Source organism: Spodoptera frugiperda, chromosome 18 (assembly GCF_023101765.2).
Source record: "Spodoptera frugiperda isolate SF20-4 chromosome 18, AGI-APGP_CSIRO_Sfru_2.0, whole genome shotgun sequence".
NCBI lineage: Eukaryota > Metazoa > Arthropoda > Insecta > Lepidoptera > Noctuidae > Spodoptera > Spodoptera frugiperda.
The window spans coordinates 6,149,857-6,176,167 of NC_064229.1; the positions used below are offsets into that span (position 1 = coordinate 6,149,857).

The window sequence follows — 26,311 nt, forward strand, 5'->3', positions numbered from 1 at the left end:
ATTAATTTACCACTATTATAAAAAGTTATAAAAAGGGGTTTTCAATACTGCAGCTTTCACCACAACGATTGTTAATAATCCCTATTATTTTTTCAGTTCGTAGTATTCGCCTGTTTGGTGGCTGCCGCCAGCGCCGGAGTATACCCGGCCGCCCCCGTGGCGTACTCCGCCGCCCCCGCCTACGTCGCCCACCAAGCGTACGCTGCCCCCTTGGCGTATGCTGCCCCTGTCGCTAAAGTGGTCGCCCCCGTCGCCAAGGTCGCCGTCGAAGAATACGATGCGCATCCCCAGTACAACTTCGCTTACGACGTGCAGGACGGTCTCACCGGTGACTCCAAGAGCCAGCACGAGAGCCGCGACGGAGATGTCGTACAGGGCTCCTACTCCGTGGTAGACCCTGACGGTACCAAGCGCACCGTGGACTACACTGCTGACCCCCACAACGGATTCAACGCTGTCGTGCGCAAGGAAGCCCTCGGACACGTCGCTAAAGTCGTCGCCCCCGTTGTCGCCAAGGTAGCTGCCCCAGTCGCCTACCACGCTGCCCCCGTTGTCGCTAAAGTCGCCGCCCCTGTGGCCTACCAAGCCGCCCCTGTGGCCTACCACGCCGCTCCTGTGGCCTACCAAGCTGCCCCCGTCTACCACTCCGCCCCCGTCGCCTACTCCGCCTACCACCACTAAGTGGTAACGGCAGGTTGTTATTAGTACAATTACCGATATGATGAACTGAAAATAAATAAGAATTTAAATTATTGAAAATTTTGTATCATTATGATTTTCCTAATATTAGTATTTTTTAATATTAGTTATTAAAAAATAAATGAGTTCTAGATTTAGCAAACTGTAAAAATGAAAACGACCAAAGGAGGAAAGATGTTTGGACAGATTATACGAAGATATGAATTTTGATGTCATAATGAAGGAATAATTAAAGAGGAAAATATATTGTGAGACCCCAAATAAGTGAAGATACGCACAGGATGAGAATATTTTTTAAAACTTGTACCATAAATGTATGAATACTTTCATAAACTGAAATACTTAATTTGAACAATTATCTCGAATCTCGTTTATCTATAGTAGCCATACATGTGGCTGCTACGAATTAAATGCAAAATTCCATAATGATCTGAAAATTAGATTTTATTTGAAAGTTCCTCCTTCCTTATTCCTTTGAGGAATTGTCATGTTTAATATTTTAAACATTAGTGTTTATTAGAAGCTTCCGTATCTTTCTATATAATCCCAAGTGTTGGGCTTAAAATTAATATTCTTAACTTTGTCTATAAACGAAACAAGATTCTGTATTAATAAAATAAAATTACAAAATTACCAAAATTTAAAGACCCTTAAAATATACCAACTGCATTGTTCCAATTGTTCAAATTAGTGCTATTTTTATTTTTTGAGAAAAATGTTTATTTAAAAGTAATGTGTATATCAGGTTCTATTAAATGACTACAATCTACTGCTTTACAAGCATAGAAACGAAAACACGAAATGATATTATTGTGTTCCTTTAAAATGTTGGTGACCAAACTGCTGTGGTTTCCAAGTAGCTTGTAGTATCTAGCATGGTGTTATGGTAAACTTACCAATTAAGAGGAAAGCCTCGGTCCACAAGACGTTCAATAGGATATCTTCTTGCTAGTGATGATGAAATATGTTTTGACTTTTTTATTATGATAGTCATTTTATGCTTTTTAGTTTTCACTTTTTGTTTTAGTTTTTGGTTTTTTGAAGTCGGTTTTTTAAACGCAGTTTTTTATTTGTTTATCACAACAATCTATACTATTATCAACATTTTAGTTGTTTTATTGTATGTATGAGCTTGGTATTTGGTTATTTTATTTTTATGGGCAAATGGAATTGACCATTGACCACACTCATTATTATTTGATGATTATAATGCATGCAGCATGCGAATTATAAGAGTATCTTCTAATTACCATTAATTAATGAATATCAAGAATGGATGATTTTTATGTTTCATCAAGGTCACTATCATGAGTATCCAATTTACCATTAGACGTGACCTACCTCAATGATTTCCAGATTGATTAGTTGGTTTTATGACAATACTTTTATGATTTACCCTTACTTACTTACCTCATTGTTTAAGTTTTTAGTTAATCCATCCTCAGAAGGAGGTCTTCGTCTAGCTATATTTCAAATGCACCATATTTCCATTGCTGTATGAGAATACTCAGAAAATGTTAAATTAGCTTAACATCAAGAAAATTAAATCAAAACAATGGTTAATACCAAAAAGTTGTAGTTTCGAAAATCTAAAATTCATTACAGAGTTAAGCACTACACTTGAGGCAAATAACCTCAGAAATATTTTCAAAACCGTTTACAACCGTATCTTAGCCTGCCATTGCATTGTTTCGGGTTTTACACCTTGAATAAATGTCAAAGGCATATACAAATTTGTGAATAGAATTTGCGTGGTAGTCCTTGTAACGTTACAAGGTACACCGTATTAATTGATCGAAGCGAGTCATCGACCGGTAGGGTGGGCGCCGGTACCAAGCTCTCGCCTCAGGCAATATCTTATCCATATATAACAGCAACGTATCATTCTAAAACATATCATACGTTCAATAGAACTCATTTGATACACTTCTACAATGGCATTCAAGGTAATCCAACGAAAATTAATTTTTAAAAGTTGTAGCTTGTCTTGTGTTTTCGACTTCAGAACACGGAGTTTAGTTACTAAGTTCTAAATGTCATAACCTGTATTACGAATTTAAGCACAACTTTCATCATCTGACTGTCCAAAAATTCCTCTAATTATTAATATTTTCGCAGTTTACTGTAGCAAAAACTTTTTTATTTGTTTCTTTAAAATTTATTTTTGTCCTCAGTTTGTAGCATTCGCGTGCTTGGTAGCTGCGGCCAGCGCTGGTCTGCTCCCAGCTGGCCATGTCACCTACGCGGCTGGCCCCGTGGCGTACGCCGCCCCTGTCGCTAAAGTGATCGCCCCCGTCGCCAAGGTCGCCGTCGAGGAATACGACGCGCACCCCCAGTACAGCTTCGCTTACGACGTGCAGGACGGTCTCACCGGTGACTCCAAGAGCCAGCACGAGACCCGCGACGGAGATGTCGTACAGGGCTCCTACTCCGTGGTAGACCCTGACGGTACCAAGCGCACCGTGGACTACACTGCTGACCCCCACAACGGATTCAACGCTGTCGTGCGCAAGGAAGCCCTCGGACACGTCGCTAAAGTCGTCGCCCCCGTTGTCGCCAAGGTAGCTGCCCCAGTCGCCTACCACGCTGCCCCCGTTGTCGCTAAAGTCGCCACCCCTGTGGCCTACCACGCCGCTCCTGTGGCCTACCAAGCCGCCCCCGTCTACCACTCTGCCCCCGTTGCGTACCACGCTGCCCCCGTGGCCTACTCCGCTCCCGTCTACCACCACTAAACGATTGTAAACTTGAGTGTGATGATAATCACGAACTGATAATAAATATCTAAATTATTTATTGAACATAATTTTCTCTTTTATTTATTTAATTGAAAAGAACGGTAGGTACAAAACCCAATTACATTACTCAATACAACACATATACAATTAAAAGAAAATAAAAACAAAGTTCTGACACTTGATTATTATTAGTGACTATCATTCATCCATCTCTATTGCAAAACTTTGAGCATTCCGACAAATATAATCTTCTTCCACTCGAAAACGATAAAGACAATGACAGTAAAAGATATAAAGATTGCCTCTAATACATTATGTGGTAATTGTTTCGGTTAATCTCGCTAATGAAAACAAACCATACCGGTTTCTTTTCAACCACGTCAATTATGGGAACTTTAGCAAATAAGGCAAACCTTATCAGAGTACCAAAGCACGGCGTACGTTTTTCAAATAGACACAACTTGGTTCTAAATAGTACCCAAGTTAAATTTTCTTTTACCCATTCATCTCCACTCTTCAATAAAGTTTTTTTCTACTCACGCTTCCATTTACTACAACAGTCTCTATAAAAACAGTTGCAAGCTTCAGCTACAACTTTGTTAACTTATATAGTTAAACTATTTCTAAATTCAGCAACAAACGCACGTTCTTTGCTTCTAAAATTGCTGAACATGATTGATGATTTCCTTCTCGCAGTTCTTTTCTACAGTTGTAAACCATATCTAAGGGCTAAGAGACCTATCGGCCATTGTGTAACCTCATATGGGAAACTTTGTTTAATTCTTAATATAGAATTATTAATCAAAAGTATTAACCTTTGATAAAATAACCTTTTAATCTATCGTGTGATTAGTAAAGTTTTCTTAAAAGCTGAGTAATTTTCCTAGTTCTAACAACATCTTTATAACTATTGTTCAATAAATATCATAAAATATTTTCAAATTTCATAATAGTTGGCCAAAATTCAAGAACGTGTTCGAATTTTCCGCCATTGACAAATTGTAGCTCATTTCCAATTGCGTGCACATCCATAGTGATGCGCACACATAATACAAAGCGCGAACTTGAGCCGGGATGTCACAACTTGCTGCTGCTATATATACCTCGCCGGAGAGAACAGGAGCATAGTCGAACAAGACTTCACTCCACAACTCCTCCTCACCAACAAAAATGGCCTTTAAGGTAAATCTCCCACATACTTCCTTGCTTGTTTTCTCTTTAATTGAAATTCTTAAAAAGTTTGTCACATTTATCGAATTCTATAACTTTAAAATGTAACTTTGTTTCAAAATTGAGAATTATCAAAAAATATAGGCTATGCCACTAATATTAATATCTAACTATCATTAAACTTTTTATTATTCAGGTATAGTAGTAATTGTCCACATAGTTCCATCATGGCACTTTTAAAAAGTAACAAGTGCCAACTTAGTGCCTCTGCTCTGCTGCTCAAACTCATTGAAATGCGGGAGACGCCACTTGTGTGTCCTTGACGAGCGAGGTATCCTCGGCTTGTTAGTAATTTCTCCGCGCATACACTTACGCAATCGCACTAGTCTCGCCCTCGCAAAACTGTGTCACTGTTTCAAGTACAACATATGTGTCGCACTTTGAATGAGACCAGTGCCATCACTGTTGACCGTTGACGGAGTTTGACTAATCAATTCGTTGCAGTTCATCATCCTCGCATGCGTGGTGGCTGTGGCCCGCGCCGGTGTGGCTCCAGCTGTAGCTGCTCCCCTCGTCGCGGAGCCTGTCGTAGCAGCTGCACCTGTTGCCGCCAGGCTGGAGGAGTTCGACCCTCTCCCGCAGTACAACTTCGGATACAACGTGGCTGACTCCCTTACTGGCGACTACAAGAGCCAGACCGAACAGCGCAATGGAGACCTGGTGCAGGGCCAATACTCTCTGGTAGACTCTGACGGCACCCGCCGAGTGGTCGACTACACTGCGGACTCAGTGAACGGTTTCAACGCGGTGGTGCGCAAAGAACCTTTGGTAGCTGCAGCTCCCGTAGTGGCTGCGCCAGCTCGTCTCGCAGCTGCTCCGGTCGCTGCCGCCGTCGCTGCTGCTCCAGTTGCTGCTGCTCCCGTGGTCGCTGCGCGCTACACCGCGCCCGTGGCTTACACTGCCGCGTACACTGCCCCCGCGGCCCGCCTGGCGTACAGCGCGCCAGTAGCCGCCGCCTACACCGCACCGTTCGCCCGGTACGCCGCTACACCATTCGCGTACCCCGCTGCTGCACCTGTTGTAGCGGTCTAGACATCTATTTTCCGGTTCCTGATGACTGACAACAATGGCCAATAAATTTTTTACGACATTAAATGCAATATTATTCCATTTTGCCCGCATGGTAAAAAACAAAAATCAGACTACCTAGTGAAGAAAACCCTGCGCAAATCCATCTGTTTTTGGGTTTGTGTATCGCGTTCCTACAAATAGGTAGACGCGAAAAAGGATTCTTTTTACAATATATGAGGATTTTGCTATATTTAATAACTGTAAAACAATATATAGCACTTGTGAAATATAATTACGACTATGTAGATGAGCAAGAACATATAGCACGGAAAAAAATCAAGTATGCAAATCGCAGATTAGCGCTCTTCCAATTAGCAACACTTTTTTTTAATCCAACATTTTATTCTAGTAGCAATAGTGATATAAATTGGTCATAATGTTCTAAATTCCATCGACGTCTTACCCTAAAGATTCGCAACGTTTAAGATGTGAACCCGATGATTTATTCAAGACTGGTACACAAAAATTCTCACATAAAATCATAGATAAACTTTAAAAAATTGAGAACTTAGTTGCCACACTTATTACTATTTGGAACTTGGCAGAATATTAGACAGATGTAATATCATTTGACCTTGTCAAAAGACACCTTTCATAAATCACGTTTATTTTTATAAAAATAATTTTAGTTTGAAATATTTTTATTTGTAAAGGTTTGTTTTATATTTCCTATACTAACAATGGAGGAAAAGCAACTGTATGGCGCTCTCACGGTATATCGTGAAAGAGGAGCTTATTTACGGCGGCTCGAACAGTTTGAGAAGGCGAAAGCTTCGTATGATGAAGCTTTCAAGAGTAACTCCGAGGATGTGCGCACACTAACGGGACGCAGTCAGGTATGCGCGGACGCCGTGCGGCCGGTGCAGGCGTACGCTGACGCGGAGCTGGCGCTCAAACTGTCGCCCGGCAACATGAACGCACGCAACATGCAGGCTCGAGCCATGTATACCATGTCTGACTTCGAACGCTCCGTCGTTATGAACTTCCGAGGACTTCGCCTTCGACGCCAACCACCTTACTTCATGGAAGGCATCAATCAGGGAGTTGAAACAATTCAAGATTGCATCGGAATAAACGCCGGTAATGTTATGCTGGACTTTCTGCCACTCATTAAACAACTAGAAGCTGCACGTCCGGATGAGGATGAGCCTCGAAAAGTTTTACACGTGAACCGTATACCCCAAATGGAAACTAAACGTAAGCTAACTCAAATGGAAGCACGTAAGCACAGCACCTTAGCTCGTGTACTCGCTATGAAATATCTCGGGCCGATGGCTTACGATAAATTTTTCCTTCAAGAGTTATATGATGATCCACGCCTTATATCTGCAAATGCAGGTGGAAGTCAGGAATTAAGAGCACTTGTAAAAGAAGCTTTACGATCTCTCAGTGAAAGACAAGAGATGCTGCGTGCACAGAGACCATACTACACAATTAAATTAGCTGAAAAGGCGGAATCTAAACACCAGACCAAGTACAAGGAGGCTGTACTTATCCAAGAACGCGAAATTGGAGCTAAGACTGCAGAGCGCTTATTGAAACAGATTGAAAAGAGCATGCGTGAGCATCGCGTCATGGATCTTATGTCACAAGCGCAGCGCATGCAAATGTTCCTTGATGTAAAGACGCCGAGAACATTACCGGACAAAGAAATATATACCGATCGTTTGTACCGAGCGGTAGGAGAAGGATACTTGTCACAACATCGTCTGTCTTACACGCTCAGCGAGCGTGGAAATCGCCGACGCATTGCATTCCTCATGGGCCTACCTGTTGGCCGTCCAACTTCCTTCGATTCTGTTATGGCAAATTATCCTTACAAGTTCATTGATATTAAACAAGCAACAGAAAAGGTTATGTTGACTCTGGATATGTGTGAAAATTCAACTATGAAATGTTGGTTAATGTATGAATTGGCGAGGTTGCTTTCCGTGCAAAAGAATTTCGCTCTCGCTAAATTTTATGCCAAACGCTGCCAGAGAGAGGCTCAAGAATTGGGAAATATTACTTGGTGGTTAAATGGTTGCTTCATTTTAATGAGCGGCGACATGCAACAAGGCAATGCAAATGAAGTGCGTATAGAAGTCGAAGAGGCTTTAGAGTGGTCGAAAAAGCTGCAAGATCCAGAGAGAGTGCAAGCTTTCCTGGCAAAATGCGCGGAAATGGCCATGGAGACGGTTACAGGAGATGACCGTAAGGCCATAATTACACGTGAACGACAGATTATGGCAGTCATGGATCCAGAGACACGTGTAGAGACACAGGTGCTGTTCAAGCGCATGTCGACGGTACCTGTCGGCCGACGTTTCTCTGTTTTGCCACAGCGGTCAGAAGGTCCTGCTGACCCACGCTCTGAACGTAAGAAGCGTCGCCAACGTGGTCTAACCGTAGTGCCCGGCCCTGAACAAGAGCTACGCGCGGCTCCCAAGTCAAATGTACTTGGTTACCAACTATTTGACATATAAATTAATATTACCATTATTACAATTTTTGTCGAACCATTTCTAATATCATGCCTGTATACAAATCATTATTGACAAATTAAATATAGTTATCCTATTATGCATTTTAAAATATAAAATGAAAAGACAGCTATTGTAAAATCAAACAAATTGGTATCTGTACAATAAATATTTATTTACATTAAGTATGGCATTAAAGCTTGTCTTATAATAATCAGTTAGTGGTGGTAGTAAGGGGCTGATGAGTAAGCCACTGGAGCAGCGTGCACTACAGGGGCGGACTGGTACGCAATAGGGGCAGCGTATTTGGCGACAGGAGCAGCGTACGCCACTGGGGCTGAGTGGTATGCCACGGGGGCGACCACTTTGGCAACGGGGGCAACCACTTTAGCAACGGGAGCAACAACCTTGGCGACGTGTGCGAGGGCTTCCTTGTGTACAACAGCGTTGAAACCGTTGTGGGGATCAGCAGTGTACTCAACGGTGCGCTTGGTACCGTCAGGGTCTACCACGGAGTAGGAGCCGTGCACAACATCACCATCACGAGTTTCGTGCTGGCTCTTGGAGTCGCCGGTGTGTCCGTCCTGTACGTCGTAGGAGAAGCTGTACTGGGGGTTGGTGTCGTAGGCCTCGACCTTGGCGACGGGGGCAGCGTATGCCACGGGAGCAGCAATTTTGGCCACGGGAGCGGCAGCGTAGTACGCAGGAGCGGCTTGCACAGCGTGGCTGGAGTAGGCAAGGGGAGCCGAGTAGGACACCTGAGCGGCTGGCAGGAGCCCAGCGCTCGCCACAGCCACCAAACAAGACAGGACGACAAACTGTAAAAAACACAAAATATAATTAAACACAAAATACTTAAAACAAAGAATTAAATTACCGTAATATAAAAAGTAGCTTGTTTGGTTAGTACCTTGAATGCCATTTTAGGTAGTGGTAGTGTTCAACAGAGGGCTGGAACTGCCGCCTCCAATGCACGCTCTCATTTTATATTCAACGCGCGTGCACTCGTGGCTCAGATTTATGTGACGTCACGAACCCGGTCCGGTAATCGCACCTCGTATGTAGGTATGACAGTTTATTGAAACTTTCGCTTTTAATTGAGGTGGATAACCAAGGCAAGGTCGCGATCTTCAGCGGAATGCAAGCGCAGGACGCAAGCCTGCGCCGCCCGGTGCAGATCGTTGAGTACCATCTCGTGTGTTTGTAATCGCATGGCACTTTGACCGGTACTTATACACTTCCAGGTAATCAACATTCTGTAAAACTACATTCACATTGTATTACGATAGTTGAGCTGTACGCTTTCATTGTGCTCGAAATATACAAAAAATTGCTTTATCAGAACACAGTTATATGTGTATGTTCATCAAACCCTTTACGTTTTGATTGAGATTGTATAAATATGTGTATCCACTGGATATTTAATCTTTTTAACACTTGAACACATTTTCAAACAATGAAATTGTATTGGTTTACTTCTATGCGTAGTGTAACTGTCTCTTCAAGGCATGTAATATTATTTTAAAACTTACAAATAAAACAACAACAAGTAAATGTATCAAAAAGCGTTTATGTACATAAATAACAATAGTATAAAAAGGTCCTAATAGTAAAGATATCAACAACAAAATTGTAATAATTCATCTAGAAGTAGTAGGGGTTGGGTAGCCTGGGGGCGAATAGTGGCGCGGGCGCAGCGGCCAGTACAGGGGCGGGTGCTCGGGCGAGGATGGGGGCCGGTGCGACGACTGGGGCTGGAGCGACAACCCTGGCAGGAGCTGCGACGACTAGGGGCTCGCGGCGCACAACCGCGTTAAAGCCGTTAAGAGGATCAGCAGTGTAGTCGACAATCCTCCTTGTGCCGTCGGGATCCACGACGGTGTATGATCCACTGACGAGGTCTCCGTTCCTGTGCTCCTGATGACCCTTGTAGTCACCAGTGAGTGCGTCCTGCACGTCGTACCCGTAGGAGTATTGGGGTAGAGGATCCGCGCGGACCACGGGGACAGCGGGAGCAATGAGACTCGCGCTCGCCACGCCTACCAAGCAGATGAATACTACAATCTGAAACAACACATTGTTCTTGTTAGTATAGGAACAACAATACATTTTCTAGTGAGTCCTACTACAGTAACGCTAGTCGAAAGAATAATATATGATTCCTCAAGTTATTCTGCTAAACGACCTCGCCTGGTCTACTGTCGGTCTATTCAATATGAATACAACAATTTCTCCTAGAATACGTTTGTAGAATAAATATGATGTATTAATATCGCAATAAATCCGTTATATAATAATAATAAGATTGGGCAACAATATAGTGTCGCGTTGTTTACAAGTGCGTTGTGTGTGTGTGTCCACTAGCCTTGCGACATGCTTTAAACCCTTTCTTCGTAACTACACGCGACAGGAATGACAATAGTGTAATGTATGCGCCGTTCGCGGCTGCAATTTGACTGAATCCTAATCGAGTTCTTATTGTTGCAGAAGTTTGTGTTTGTTTAATTTTAATTGAAGCACTTTTGGTATTTTGGTGTTGTATATGGTGTGCTAAGCATTTTAAATTGTTATTTTGCTTAAAAAATAAGATTAGAAACGGTTCTAACTCTTATTGTAAGCAGATATTATCTATTTCGGAAAAAATATTTTATAACAAAAGTAATCAAACAAGGTAACAGTGATGCTCGTGCGTTGAAGTCTTTTGTATGAAAATAATAAATCGTTTGTATTTTTATATCTACATATTACTACTGAATTTCTTTACACGTTTCGAAACTCAATATCAAATTGGGGTAAGGTAAATTATCATTTCTGATGCACAACAGATCCCTAGGGACCACTGTTGTTAGAATTATATCATTGTTAGCTACAACAAAATAGTGCTGTAGTCGAAAGCTTTGCATTTACATACAATGATATATCGAAACCTCAATGCAAGTAAAGGTCGTAATAATAGCAATACATTGGCTTTCAATTAGTCATCAATAAGTGAGCATACAATGCCAGAAAAATTAAATATACCTTGCAACTATTTACGATTATTTTTATATTCGTACTTGACCATGAATTGAACCTTCATTAAGGTTCTTATTTAAAAAATATAGGAAGTGAAATATTAATGTACACATTTCATTGTTATGTGTGGGGGCAAATCGAATCGAAAGCGCCAGAAAGAAGGCAGTGTCGCAAAGTGTCCCGATATGGATCGTGTTGGTCAACACGGCGCGCACGAGTCTGCACGAACGAGCTGCGCGTGCGACGCTCGAGTTAGATGATATCGTGATGACCGAGACTGACACGATCATTTACGAAAATTTGATTTATCTTAGATCTTATTAGCTCCTCAAATGTATTATAAATTTTCAAAGTGCATAGAAATATCAAAGTGCACTACAAATGTTATATTATTATTTTTCACCAACACAACTTTAGTTTTCAACCCCACTTCAAAGCAAAACTAAACAATTAGAAAACTGTATCAAACAAATGAATTAAGAAAATATATCAAAACAATAAAAACATATTATAATTTAAATAAATCCCAAAAAAAAAATTAAATTAAAAATGAATATTTTTCGCCATCTCACCTTGGAGTCCATGTCTGTGTGTGTGGGATAGGATGGTCACAGTCCTCGAAGTGGAATGTGGTTCCTGATGCTCGTCCTCGCGTTATATATCGGGCACTTCGTAACTAAGTACGTGATGGACATACAGCGCAGCTTATTGAAGAAAGTGCTACGAATTACGCGACACCGATGACTCTTGCGATACATGTTACGTTTCACGAACTGTATCAGTTGTAGGCTTTCATTGATTCGTACAGGCTTCCGGGTTTGTTCATTGTCTAAGTATTTGTGTCTGTCTGTCTGATATCGTAGTTTTGTGGTTGGATTTCACCTCTGTTTTTGAATGAAAAGTAGTTGCTGTTTCTAATATAGAAACGCCAGTTTTAAAACTGAATAAATGATGAACATTGGATTATATTGAGGTACATTGGAATACCGGTCAATTTTATTTGTTTCTTTTTAATGATGCTGGATGCATTTGCTGCAAGGTTTATGTCGGCAAACAGCAACAAATGCAAACGAAAGCACGATTCAGTACGCATTTCTTATTTATGTGTACGCATACATTTTTAATTTTATGAGCTATTATTTTCAATTTAACATACACACTCCTTAGGGATTTACATGTAGTATCCCTGGTTACCGTTTCACCACATACTAACTTCTGCTATTAGACGAACTTTAGGATCCTGACTGACTGACTTTAGGCTTTACTTACTTGCTCAACTGCTCGTGTTTGATAGCTAGCAAACGAACCAGTAGTTTAGTAAGTACGTTGTTAAATCGTTCATGAATTTTAGATTTTCTTGTGTATTCTCCAGATATTAATAGCATTTAAAGGTTCTAACCAACCATCTTTAGTTACGTAGAGTAAAAAGTAAAACTTAATAAGAAATATTCTTCTATGAATTAATTGTACTATCTTGTATTATCAAAAAAAACGACTAAACAACGTCACGCCTTTTATCCCCGAAGGGATAGGCAGAGGTGCACATTACGGCATGTAATGCCGCTATACAATGTACACCCACTTTTCACCATTTGTTTATAAGTCCCATGTAATAGGGAGTGAGCCTATTGCCATATACCGGACATAATTCCAGACTCCGTGCTACTACTGAGAAATTTTCGAAAAACCGAAAAAACCCAGTAATAATTTGCCCGACCCGAGAATCGAACCCGAGACCCCTTGCCCGGCAGTCGCAATTGCGACCACTCAGCCAACGAGGCAGTATTTGTATTATCAAATACTTTCAATAATTAAAGGTCAAATACCTCCGAAACATGGTTTTATTATTTAAGACTCTAAACATATTCCGTTTCATAGAGTTTAATTCACATCACATCTTCACATTATCCGCCTATAATTGGCCACTGCTGACCAGAGGTATCTTTTTGCACGGGGAAGGCTTGAGCATTAATTACCACACTTGCTCAATGCGATTTGAAATTATATAATTAGAAATTATGAGCTAAGGTTTACTTACGATGTTTTCCTATACCGATTGTCAGTGGTGTCTAAAAAATCTTAGAAAGTAAATAAGTATCACACGGAAAAAGTTACATTGGTACTAAACCTAACAACGACAAGTTGTTAGGTTTAGTACCCGCACCCTCATACATGAGAAATGGACATCTTAAACCTACGGGTCATCACGAGTTCGATTCATGTGTATATTTTGTAAACGCATTATGTCCAATTTCAAGTTATACGATATCGACGCCATTAGACTTTTCCATTCTCTCCTTAAGGTACGTAACGTAAACATTATCTTAATACGACCACTTTTCATATAATTCCTCACACAGTTTCATAATATTATTTCATCTTTTATTTGATCATCTTCTTTTCCATTCATCCCTACACATCATAGATCCATATCACTAATTACAATTGTTTCAAGTCTAGGTAAACATTTCATAGAGCGGAACAAATACCGCATACATTACATAAAATGTGTATGATTATAGCGTGCATATGAGTATAGCATGTAATTAGCATGGGAAATTCCAAATAGATTTTCATTTGCCAGCTAGGTCAAGGTAGAACGTATTGATTTTTTCGTCGCCCGCCGTGGACAGAATTTAATTACAATTAGATACTATTAGTATTAATTATCACATGTTAGTCATCAAGACTAAAATGTTGACGTGATTAATGGATATTTGACGAAATCGTTGCAATTATCTAACGCAAGCCTACATTAATTTGACAGTATGATTAAAACAGTGCAGGAATAAGTTTCTGTATTACGTGATGTGGGTTGTAACTAGTATTTGTTTAGTGAAGTAAACGGTTTACGAGTTTAGAATTCTTAGAAAAATAGATTGACATCAAAACTCATCTTAGGAAAGTATCTGTTGTCAATAAAACATATATTTTCTTATAAATAAATGAAAATATGAGCCATCATAATAATATTAGTTGAGTTTATAACCTGGTATCGATGGAAATATAATTGGAAGGTCTGGGTTTAAGCTTGGTTTAGGTATATTGCTGTATAAATAGCACTTATTTTGTACTTAATTTAATTAGTATTCTGTGACATCTCAGCACAAACTTAAAGCATTGATCACTTCATTAGCTCATGAGATTTTCGATGACATGTAGTGACTCAGGTCATTGTTATTGTCCTGAAAATGTTTAATTATGCAGAGTTGATATGACACACACACGTCGATTGACGTTTTGCCAACAATGGTTGCTTTTTAATAAGCTTAGGAATGAAAATGTTTTGTGATATCTATAGAAAACAATTAAGTTTTAATTTTCAAAAATGTATTTCATTTTGTAAAAATAATAAACAAAATTATCTAAAACTAGTAGTATGTACAATTCAAGTCTTTAGAGGTTTGCTATCGTCGGTTTGTGAGGATTGGTGATGATCTACCACGCAGCTGTGTACGCAGCAGCCACTGGAGCGGAGTAGGCAGTGTAGGCGGCAGCCACTGGAGCGGGGTAGGCAGCTCTGTAGGCAGCAGCTACTGGGGCGGCGGCGTAGCGGGCAGCTACCACGGGAGCAGCGACTGGGGCAGCGGCCGCGTAGCGGGCGGCTACGACGGGAGCGGCTACAGGGGCGGCAGCGTAGCGAGCGGCTACGACTGGGGCGGCTACAGGAGCAGCAGCGTAGCGGGCAGCTACAACTGGAGCGGCTACGGGGGCGGCAGCGTAGCGGGCGGCTACGACGGGAGCGGCTACTGGGGCAGCAGCGTAGCGAGCAGCTACGACGGGGGCAGCAACGGGAGCGGCGGCATAGCGAGCAACAGCTACGGGTGCAGCCACGGGAGCAGCTACAGGTGCGGCGGCGTAGCGTGCAGCCACCACAGCGGGCTCAGCAACGACAGCAGGTGCGGCAGCAACAAGGGGCTCTTTGCGCACCACCGCGTTGAAACCGTTCACTGAGTCCGCGGTGTAGTCGACCACTCGGCGAGTGCCGTCAGAGTCCACCAGAGAGTATTGGCCCTGCACCAGGTCTCCGTTGCGCTGCTCGGTCTGGCTCTTGTAATCACCGGTGAGAGAGTCAGCCACGTTGTATCCGAAGTTGTACTGCGGGAGAGGGTCGAACTCCTCCAGCCTGGCAGCAGCCACGGGGGCAGCATAGGCCACGGGAGCAGCGGCGATGGCCGCGGGCACCCCGCTACCGTGAGCGAGGGCCAGGATGCAAGAGAGAACTACCAACTGAAAATAAAAAAATAGGTCAATCAAGAATTTTAAAATTTAAAGATAAGTTTGAGAATTGATGTTAACACTATGTATCTTCGAAACAACTTGAATCGTCTTCGAAACAATTTTCACAAAACACTTTTCAGGTATATTTTCACTGATTCACATATCACTGTATAACACTTCACATATCCAACTGTAGTCCGTACCTTGAATGCCATTTCTGAGGTTTGTTGTTGTGGTGTGTTCAGGGATGCTTAGAGCTGTGAACTGTACCCTTAGTACCAAACTAACGGCATTTATAGTAGCGGCCTATGCGCTTGCCTCATCCTGGTGGCATCTCCAAATTTAAATATATTCAAGTACGCACGTCCGAGGCGGCCGCGGACACTAGCATTGCGAGTCGTGGTGACAACGACGGTCGAACAATACCACGTAGGTACTCTGCTATTTAAAAAAGACTTGCAATGTTTGTCCATGATAATGTGAAAAGCAAAATAAAAAATACAACTGTGTTGTCTATGATAAGAACTGCTATTGTTCACAAACGACTCAAAGATGCAACATAACCATAAAAAATCACCGTATCGAGTTCATCCTTAAAAAACATAAGTTAAATCATTGTTTTTAATAACCTAATTAATTTGTTCAAACTTTAATGTTTTAATTAACAGTTCGATACATGTTTAGCAAACATGCATACATAGGGTAACAGTAGATGGGCCACATTGAGTTTTCGTTTCAAAAGTATGACTAATCTATCGACATACTATTCGTCCGCGTTTGGCTAGCGTAATGGCACAGTCGTAGACATAATTTTAATACTAAGTTTGATTTAACGACCCATACCTGACTGTATACTGATTACCTTCAAAGGTAAGTAAAGTTTGTTTGTTTGATTGTTTGTTTGAACGCGCTAATCTCCGGAACTACTGGTCCGAATTGAATAATTCTTTCTTCTTCTTTGTGTTGGATAGTGCATTTATTGAGGAAGGCTATATAACATCACGCTATGACCAATAGGAGCCGAGCAGAGCGGGTGAAACCGCGCGGAAGTAGCTAGTTCCCAATAAAGTTGTATTGAGAATTTCAATTATAACGTTCTAAGTAATAGTACAGATACTATTACAAAGCAATCAATAACACTGATATCAATCAACAACAAGAGAGCCCTGAGAAGTATGTGTGGAGTAAAATTGAGTGATCGAGTGAAAAATAGTGTTATTAGAGAAAAGTGTGGCGAAGACGATGTAGTGACAAGGATTGAAAAGGGAATGTTATGATAGCTTGGACATGTAGTAAGGATTGATGAAAGCAGATTTACGAAAGAAATATAATAGGCGAATATGAATGGGTCCGTCGGTTAAGGGCGCTCTAGACGGACATATGGCGACCAGATTGGCGATAAATTAAAGACGGGCCAAATTAAAAGTACAATTTAATTTGGCCCAATTTTAACCGACAAGCATGCATGAAAACACTCATGACTGTTGCTGAAGCAATGGAGTATGTAAGAATCGTAATCGTAATCAATTGGCGTTCCATTGTGTCTGCCTATCCCCATAGGAGACAGACGTGTGAAGTTATGTATGTATGATAACACTTCTAGCAAAATAGTGTCCTATAATAGCTAAGATATTATCTATTTTATACGGTAAGCAAAAATACAGGATATAATATAACTTGTGTTAAGAATGTTCAACTGCGCGGTATTTTTTTACTTAAAATGCATCGAAAATTCCTTGGCACCAACCTAAGCCGTGTGGCAACTGATTGTGTTGAATTAAAGATAAGAACACGAGCTACGAATCGTTTGCACATTACTGACATGTGTACGAGTAACATAGGAATAGCTTGAGGATATACAGGATGACTTGTTACTGGAGACATTCTCATAAGGGACCATTACCATTTTTTTTTATCGAAGACATTAGGGTATGGAAAGCAACGGTAATTAGATAGTTATAACTAAAAACCTGTTTTACAACCCCCTAACAAATAATGCGACGTGCGTACAACGTCATGCCTTTTATCCCCGAAAGGGTAAGCAGAGGTGCACATTACAAACAAAAAGCCGAAAAACGCCCAGTAATTTTTTGTCCGACCCGGGAATCAAACCCGACACCGACGAGGCACTCAATAAAAAAATATGCCTTGGTAACAAATAACTCTATATATATATATCGTAACATCGTTTTATCCTGCGAAACGGTATCTGTAATACACTCCCTGTTTGCCAGTATAGTCAACTGACTATTCAGACATGTGTAACTATGTAACTGACATGTGCAGTGTGTAGTATACTCCTGCCTAGTTCTTCAGAGGTTAAATAAACAAATACGATTGAAGTAAAAAAAAATTAAAGTACGCCTAGTAAATTCTTCTGTTTTTGTCATTCTTATGCTAAAAGTGAGTGAGTGACGTCTCGCTGCCTTGCATTTCTTTATAAGGTTTTAAGTGATAACGTAACACCTAAATTGATTAACCAATTGTGATCTAGTTAGTGTTTTTTAGGAAGTCAGTGAAGTGCTGGGAAGTCTAAGCTGTGTTATAATTAAAATTTATTTCAGCTACAATTTCAAAACATCTGTTCAGGCGTTTGAACTTTCCTTTCCCTTTAATGAAAACACGAAAGCTACTTTCTCAGTATACTAATATTGATATTAGCTACATAATATTTCACATTCTATCATTTTTATAATATTTTTTACACAGGTAAGAGGTATCTTATCGTAACCAACTTACAGCAGAGGTCATATATGAGCTCATTAAATAAAAATCAGGATGTTACGTGGAAGATGGTTCGGCATGAATGGATCGGCTCGGTAGAAACCTTTTTAGACACATGAAACAACTCTGGCGTTGTGTTAACTGTTAACTTCTCCGGTATTGCGGTTGGCTATGGTCAGTGATGTTTGGTGTGATGGTAGCAGAGGTGAAACATCTGCTCGTTTGTCCACCTATCCTATAAAAAAAATTGTCTTTGACATTTTTTTCAGGATTTTTTAAAATTTAGTTTTGTTGACCATCGATTAATTGAGGTGAATTCAAACTATCAAGTTATAGTAGTCGATCTTTACTTATCTTATAATTACTGTAACCACCAAACAAAGGTATTCGATTTTTGGATCGAGCAAAATTTTTAAATTATTTTCTTCTATTTTCAATTATTTTTAGCCCATTCTAGACTGAGCGCTACAGTCTAGAATGCAAATATATTGGGCTAAATATATTTCAACCCTTTTGTATTTACACAATTTCAGTTTTCGTAAAAAAACAACCATTCAAAATTTCATGAATTTATTTCGTTTCGTAGAAAAAATAAAATAAAAATGAAGTCGTATATACAAAACAAGTCTTTAGAGGTATACAGGTATCATTGTATCAGATTATGGCATTCAAGGGTAACGGTATCCGGCAGCTGATGATTCTACGATCTTGGCAGGAGCGGCGCGGGCGGTGGAGGCGGGGGCGGGGGCTACAGCCGTGGGTGCAGGTGCACTGTATGCTGCAGCTACGGGAGCCGCCTTGTACGCAGCCACCACGGGAGCACTGTACGCTGCAGGCAACGCCGCTGTGTACGCAGCGGGCACTGCCGCTGTGTAGGCAGCTGCCACGGGAGCACTGTACGCAGCGGGTACTGTCGCTGTGTACGCAGCTGCTACTTGAGTAGCATAGGGCACAGAGTAGGCGGCAGCAACCGGAGCAGAATACGCGGCTCTGTAAGCAGCCGCTGCAGGTGCAGCTACATAGCTAGACGCTACGTAGGGAGCGGCTGCGTAGCGAGCAGCGAATACAGGAGCAGGAGCAGCAGCTACAGGGGCAGCAGCCACAGGAGCAGCAGCTAAGGTGGCAGTAGTGTAGCGAGCGTAGACCGCGCGGGCCGGAGCAGCGACGGCATTGGCGACGTAACGGGCGTAGGCTGGCGCGGCAGTGAATTTTGCAGCAGCAACAACTGGAGCAGCCTGAGCAACGGCCACGGGGGCAGCTGCAGCGTAGCGAGCGGGAGCGAGAGCAGGGTCAGCGGCCAACACAAGGGGCTCGTTGCGCACTACTGCGTTGAAACCGTTCACTGAGTCAGCAGTGTAGTCGACCACTCGGCGAGTGCCGTCAGATTCCACCAGAGAGTATTGGCCCTGCACCAGGTCTCCATTGCGCTGCTCGGTCTGGCTCTTGTAGTCTCCGGTGAGAGAGTCAGCCACGTTGTATCCGAAGTTGTACTGCGGGAGAGGGTCGAACTCCTCCAGCCTGGCAGCAGCCACGGGGGCAGCATAGGCCACGGGAGCAGCGGCGATGGCCGCGGGCACCCCGCTACCGTGAGCGAGGGCCAGGAGGCAAGAGAGAACTACCAACTGAAAAAGAAATTAATAATTTGAAACATAACTTTCATTTTATTTGTCACTGTAAATGTTTATTGTTTTTAATTTATTTCTTTAATCACTATTTGGAATTATTTATCACTGTTTCACATATCACTGTATTTCACTTCACATATCCAACTGTAGTCCGTACCTTGAATGCCATGTCTGGTGTTTGTGGTTGAGATGTAGTCAGGGATGCTTAGAGCTGTGAACTGTACCCTTAGTTTGACACTAACAGCATTTATAGTAGTTGTTGGAACTCTTGCCTCATCCTGGTGGCATCTCCAAATTTAAATATATTCAAGTACGCACGTACAAGCTAACCGATGGGACGACTGGACAATGCCACGTAAACAATGCGGCTACTTGTGCAACACACTTGGCCTATGAAACATCGCGGTCACACCGATTCTTCGCTCAATTCACAAAATAGCTAGTTTCAGGATTTGTTTTTACAATTTTTACGGTTACAATGCTTCTAAAAGGAATCATATCGGCAAAGTGAATTGCATCACAATTGCTATTTGAATATTTTTGTTTCAATGAAGAGATCTGAGAAGCTTCAAGGAGAGTTGTTATTTTACGTTTTCATGTAGTGACACTTGTTCAATGTATTGTATTAGTTCCAGTGTATATTATAGTGCTAATTTATAACATGTGATTGATAATATTATGTACGTGCAGATTTCTGATAATGTGCAATAACGAGATAAAACTGAGTAAGTATAAAGTAAACATTACATTATTTAATTGAAAAATAACAACGCAAACAAACAAACTATCAAGTAAATACTAAACAACTCCCTATACAAATGAATAATTACAACTCTATATTGGTTCTTTGCGAATAATCATCAATGTTATTGCATCACATGCTTTAATCTAAACGGCAAGAGTGGTCTAGTTTAATTCGGCGAACACATTTGTGGAGTCGCCGACGTTTCAAACAAGTTCGTCCGACAAAACTTGTTACAATTACGAAATAACATGTACAATGAACACGAATTGCATCCTTTGCTATGATTAAACCAAACTTGTTCATACAAGTTGTTTCCATTATAACAAAATATCCTCTAGACTGCCAACTCTACAAGTGATACAACCAAATTAAGAACCTTCTTCTGTTAGGACGATGGTTGAAAATACAATAACATTACAGTCAAACATAGAAAGAACACTTTAAAAATTTATTTTGGGCACATATGTATAACAATATCTATTACATATATGAATAAGGTTGACACTTGTTTAAACGTTTTGTAAATTCCCTCATTATCGCCTGTCTCTCTCATTTGCATGACAGAGAGAAGTTTTCTCAGGTGAATGTATTCGCGAGGACGGAGGTCGTGCACTATTTTGACTGACGGCTAATGGCGGGTCGTTAGCTCGCGACAAACTTTTGGCACACCACATTAATCTTCCCTTTGTGCTCTGAAGCAGATTGTGACAACTAAACATGCTTTATGCGTCCATTTTTGTTATTTATCTATTTAGTAGTCATTGCTTAATTGAATGGGATTGAGTTAAAATTAAGATTTTTATTTAAACTAGGTACGTTTCTTAGAAATTAAGCTTGTTTAACTATTGAAAAAATTCAATGTAACAGTTCAGGTGAATTTCAGGCTTTAGTACCATTAATGACATATTATAGTCTGAATGATCATAGATTAGCCCAGGCTAGTCTAGAAAACTAATAGTCTTTTGACAAAAAAAGAAAGTTTTACATTAAAAAATATAAAAATTATAATTTGTCTGTTACAAAACATATTTTCTTCACACAAAACGTCATTACCACCATAAAAGCTCGTTGCAGTTCACTATTATGCAATATCTGTTTATATTTCAGTGGAGCAGCCGTCGAGGGCGGCCTCAATCACGCCACCCTTGAACTACCCTCGGCCCGACACGGGCAGCTCATGAAAATGCGCGCGACGACGACGGCGTCCATTTTCCTGGCGATGGCGTGCGCACGCGCGTCCTTCACAAGGTTGCCAATTGTTGCGCAAGAGTTCGGCGCGTGCGCGGCTCGGCCTGCCAACCAGTGCGTTCCATCGGATGATGGGTTGGGAATTGTGAGTGGTCAGGATTTAGTAGTCATTTAAATTACCAAGGAGCTTTACTCGCATAAAAACATACTTCAGTCGCTTGTAAGTCGCTCTTATAACCAGGCTTCAATAAAATCTTGGCGTACCACCAAATTTCAATTTGATTATTATCAATCATGAATACCGTTTCAAGTTTTGTTTTTTTATATTGAAGGACCAGTAATTTAAACCCTGAATGTATAAGTAATAGTCCCTCTTGATAATAAATTACGTTCCTGTGTATATAGTACATTATGAGTGACATTTTCTTAAAACTATAGTAATAGTGATCTTTTTGCCATATTCAATATACACAAATCCTAAGCGGATCATACCGAAACATGTCTTTGTAAGTACTGCACGTAGCGACTCGCGGTACGTTTCAAGATCACACTCCGGAATAAATGACCCGAAAGCCAGTTGTGGTGCAACTTGGGAATTTCCTATGGACAACAGCTAATTGTGATTCTGTTGTTTTGTATGGAGTTTTTCAATACCAAACAAAGTCTGGTTATGGTGCTTATGGTGTTTGACAATGACATTAGTCACTGTCAAATCTATATTTGTAGTGTTTTTGGTCTGTGTCCTACTTCTATGTTTTTCAATGCTGTTTGTCCATTGCATAATACAATTAACGTCGAAATAAGTATATGGGTGTAATAACTTGAAAAAAGCAAAAAAAAAGCAAAGCAAAGATAAAACTAATTTAATAATTTAAATCAACTATATTTTCACAAGTGCCCTTTTAATTGAAAGTTCTGATATTCAGTTCTAAATATCGATGAGAAATCACCAACATAATTAGGACGAATAAGTTACTATTACATATTTTATATTATCTGTGGCAAGCCGGCTACTTATAATATAAAATATGTAACATTTACCAATATTTATCATCTAGATACATATGTTATTCCTTCAAAAATAAAGAGCATGCCCGTTCAATATAAACACTCGCGACATTTGCCAAATGTCTTACGTAAACCACCTCTAGCTCCGATTAATATAAAGCCTAATTTTCAATTTAACGCCTTCCAAATTGATATTACACATATTACGTAAATTATATCCGAAGTACATCTTAAACAAGTCATCTGATGCAATAAGGTTCGATACTGCGTTCATTTAAACCCTGCGCAGACGAAGGACTTGCTATCCACTACTACGTACTTTTACGAAATCCTAATTTTTATGGGACAAATCCGCCATAACCGCTCATACCGCTGCAACTCCTGTAAGCCTGGATCTACAGATACATCCAGAGATATAACCATGAAAACACCGGAACACTGAAATCCGGCGCATCCCAAAGTCATGGATCCCGCAACGAAATTAATCAGAGGATATTATTAGAGGAGAAGAAAAAGTAAAAATGTGAATTTAAGGATAATAAGGATGTATGTGTGTGTATATTTGTTGCTCTTTCACGCAAAAACGAATTATGGCATCTGAATGAAATGTACAGAGATAGATTGCGGTCTGGGATTACACAAAGGCTACTTTTTGTTTAGGCGAACTTAAGAATAAACACATAAACAATAGAGCTAAATTAAATTCTTGGGTGTTTTATAAATCTTACATAGATTTTTGTTCTCAGTGTACAAAAGTCCCTCGTCTGCGTCGGCTATTGTAATTAATTCGATTTGTCGGTACGCTGAGACCTGCGCACGAGTGTCCGACCTTTTCAGCGCGTGCGCCGCATACACTTGACATTTACGTACTAGCCACACTGTCATACAAATACGTACGCACCAATATTGTGACATGTTTTATAACTGTACTTTATCGATGATGACTCACTCGCGTATATTAATGTTTCAGACGTTTTAGTTTTAGGAGCCCATTAATTTAATTTATTAGTTTAGTTTCTATTAATTATTAATATCATACGGCTTTTAGTTTCGTATTTTTACCTCAATATTTTTTCCACAACGATAATATTTAATTTTATCTGTTATATGCATTTGTCTATTTATCTATTTTCAGGATCAAGTGAAATAGTGTTGCCCAAATGCAAGAACAAGACGAGACTTAGCCAGTCTTGGTCTTGGTCTTGCGCCAATACACCTGGTCTTGGTCTTGGTCTTGCGCTCCAAGTCTTGGTCTTGGTCTTGCAGCAAGAGTCTTGCAAGTCTTGCATTTACCAATTAGTCTATTACTATTTATTAAAGAAATATTACCTACTTGTACAGACGCGACGCGTGAATAAAATATATGTAAAGAATTAGTGCCAATCACTATTCTTTACATATAAGTGAATGTTTTGGCGTACATCTATACTAATATTATAAAGCTGAACGTTTCACGTTTCAAGTATATATAAAAGTGGCTACAATATTTATTAAACGGGTGATATTTGAACACTTTTTTTGTTATTTTTTCTTGTAAAAACTTAAGAAATATAATGACCAAATGTACAATAATAGTACCTAAAACCATATAAGTAATCAATATTATAATATATACTTACTAGAATGAATTAATATGACATCTACTACCTATCCTTACCATTTTATCCTAATCATAATACTACTTGCGTGATCAGTATAATGTATTCATTTTCATTCTAAGCACTCTGAAACTTATTTATTCTTTGGAACACCTGTAGGTACTCTTAAAATTCGAAATTATTTTGCATGAGTATACCTACGCCCTATGGCGGCAATCAAATAGTGTCAAATGTTATGATTTCGGCGTGGCGGCAACGATTGTTTTAGATTTCAAAAGAAGCCGCCGGCGCGTGTATCATAACCATGTACTTCCGAAAAGCGGCAAATTTCTTTGAGAAGTAAGTACAAAACCTTTGATGCCGCATTATCAAAGTGCCGATGGTTAAAACATAACTATGCATGCACTCAGTTTGATTTTAATAGATATTTTTTTATTCGCTATGTTTATGGTATTAGTCGTAATGCGCATAGGTCCAGTTTTTCATATTCTTTGATACAGTTTTTTGCGTCTCATAGAATTCCTAAGCGTACCTACCTATACACCGAACTGTTACACCTAACTACTCAGTGAAATAGCGCGAAGTACTATCTGCAAGACGCAAGAGTCTTGCAGGCTATGTCTTGTTCTTGCTCAAGTCTTGCACGGTCAGTCTTGGTCTTGGTCTTGCTAAAAATACGCGGTCTTGTTCTTGGTCTTGGTCTTGCAAAAACGCAAGAACAAGACCAAGACTGCAAGACCAATACTGAATTTGGGCAACACTAAAGTGAAATTAAAGTAGAATAGAGAAGATAAGCCAAAAATAATTTTGTCTATTACGATTATTTTAATATAATAAGTGCATACAGTTGCTGTAGCTGTATCCTTGTTACAATCTCGATAAAAAAAACGAGATGAATATTTTAATATAAAGTATTTAAATTGTTTATTAAATATTTTGTTCAATTAACAAAATGTTAAGGAAACTGTAACTGAAAAATGTTTACGCGTTGATGTCTTTTCTACGCAACATTTAACAGGAAAATATAAAGTCATTGTTTTACAGAGTTATTATTGTATTGGTTGTTTTAATCACACACACACATGAAAAATATTAAAAACACAAGCTAGGAAGTCAATATTAAATGACTAAGAATCTGTTTTATTTTATTTTCTGAACTAAAAGACTTTTTTAGTGTAAATCGATAACTTCCTGACATTTGAGTATACTTTATTAGTTTCAAATATAATATTATTATCAATTTAATTGCATAATATATTGTAACCTGAAAAAGGACCTCCATATTCACTCTAATTCAACCTTACCAACTGACTCAGGGAATTCATATATTTATAAAAAATGTATTTCGTTTAACAAGGTTTTATTTAAAAGGTTGGCCTCAATGTACTTACTGTTTAAAATGTGGGAAGCATTTGTTCTGCAAGAGAAGCATTCATATCATAAACCTTACATTTCTATAAGCTTACATTTCTTATTTAATTCTATACTTCTAAGATATGTGAAAAGTCCTTGGCTAGGTTCAATGAAATTTTGCTGTCCAATGAAAGTGAACGAAATAAAAATAAAACCAATGTAACTTGACCCTCGGTACAGACAGGAAACGACCGACCGCTCCCCTATAATTACGGAGGTTAATTTCATTAAAGTTGAACAGGTTAAGGCTGTGCGAAATTTAAGCTCGTTCAACCGACGGTTAAATCAAAGCAATTTACGAATTATTCTGTATTTGCTGGAGTAATTGGCCATTGAATACAATCTCACGAATAAACCATATTGTGAATTGGATCTTTAGTAGAACTTACTACCAGGATAAGAGAAATTGTAGAAATTAGATTTGTGGGATGATTCCATTAGAAGATTCCAGGTTCGAATTCTGGCAGGGTCGCCATGTATGAATGGTTGTGTAAAGGTTCGGGAGTAAATGACACGACAAGTGATGAGTAAATACTGGCTTTTATTAGATGATTACATGTTTTTTTATACTCTCAAA

The 26,311-nt window shown here is 39.9% G+C and overlaps 6 protein-coding genes across 10 annotated transcripts in view; 3 read left to right on the forward strand and 3 right to left on the reverse strand.

Moving 5' to 3' along the window:
• LOC118278046 (larval cuticle protein A3A) overlaps positions 1-26,311 on the forward strand; it is a 39,138-nt gene that overhangs the window by 155 nt on the left and 12,672 nt on the right. The window contains exons 2-3 of one of the 5 annotated variants that reach the window (XM_050700296.1): positions 97-258; positions 3,003-3,502. In XM_050700296.1, the coding sequence (XP_050556253.1) occupies positions 97-258; positions 3,003-3,431 (591 nt within the window). In that variant the 3' untranslated portion in view covers positions 3,432-3,502. Of the gene's footprint in view, positions 1-96; positions 760-2,523; positions 2,646-2,873; positions 3,503-26,311 lie in introns of those variants that run through there. The other 4 variants (XM_050700299.1, XM_050700298.1, XM_050700297.1 and 1 more) reach the window with 4 other exon arrangements.
• On the forward strand, positions 4,473-5,759 carry LOC118277982 (larval cuticle protein A2B-like). The gene is made up of 2 exons (XM_035597026.2): positions 4,473-4,616; positions 5,109-5,759. The coding sequence occupies exons 1-2, from the start codon at positions 4,605-4,607 to the stop codon at positions 5,694-5,696; spliced, it is 600 nt and encodes a 199-aa protein (XP_035452919.1). The 5' UTR covers positions 4,473-4,604; the 3' UTR covers positions 5,697-5,759.
• On the forward strand, positions 6,283-8,294 carry LOC118277974 (outer dynein arm-docking complex subunit 4-like). Its single transcript, XM_035597019.2, has one exon. It carries the CDS (start codon positions 6,416-6,418, stop codon positions 8,198-8,200), a length of 1,785 nt encoding a protein of 594 aa, XP_035452912.1. The 5' UTR covers positions 6,283-6,415; the 3' UTR covers positions 8,201-8,294.
• On the reverse strand, positions 8,352-15,793 carry LOC118277981 (calphotin-like). The gene is made up of 5 exons (XM_035597025.2): positions 15,637-15,793; positions 14,660-15,442; positions 9,905-10,261; positions 9,108-9,134; positions 8,352-9,015 (listed from the first exon to the last, which is right to left on the reverse strand). Exons 1-5 carry the CDS (start codon positions 15,646-15,648, stop codon positions 8,416-8,418), a joined length of 1,779 nt encoding a protein of 592 aa, XP_035452918.2. The 5' UTR covers positions 15,649-15,793; the 3' UTR covers positions 8,352-8,415.
• On the reverse strand, positions 9,748-11,900 carry LOC118277985 (larval cuticle protein A2B). Its single transcript, XM_035597030.2, has 2 exons — positions 11,785-11,900; positions 9,748-10,261 (listed from the first exon to the last, which is right to left on the reverse strand). Exons 1-2 carry the CDS (start codon positions 11,794-11,796, stop codon positions 9,842-9,844), a joined length of 432 nt encoding a protein of 143 aa, XP_035452923.1. The 5' UTR covers positions 11,797-11,900; the 3' UTR covers positions 9,748-9,841.
• Positions 18,711-20,102, reverse strand: LOC118277977 (cuticle protein 19.8). The gene is made up of 2 exons (XM_035597022.2): positions 19,940-20,102; positions 18,711-19,779 (listed from the first exon to the last, which is right to left on the reverse strand). The coding sequence occupies exons 1-2, from the start codon at positions 19,949-19,951 to the stop codon at positions 18,826-18,828; spliced, it is 966 nt and encodes a 321-aa protein (XP_035452915.2). The 5' UTR covers positions 19,952-20,102; the 3' UTR covers positions 18,711-18,825.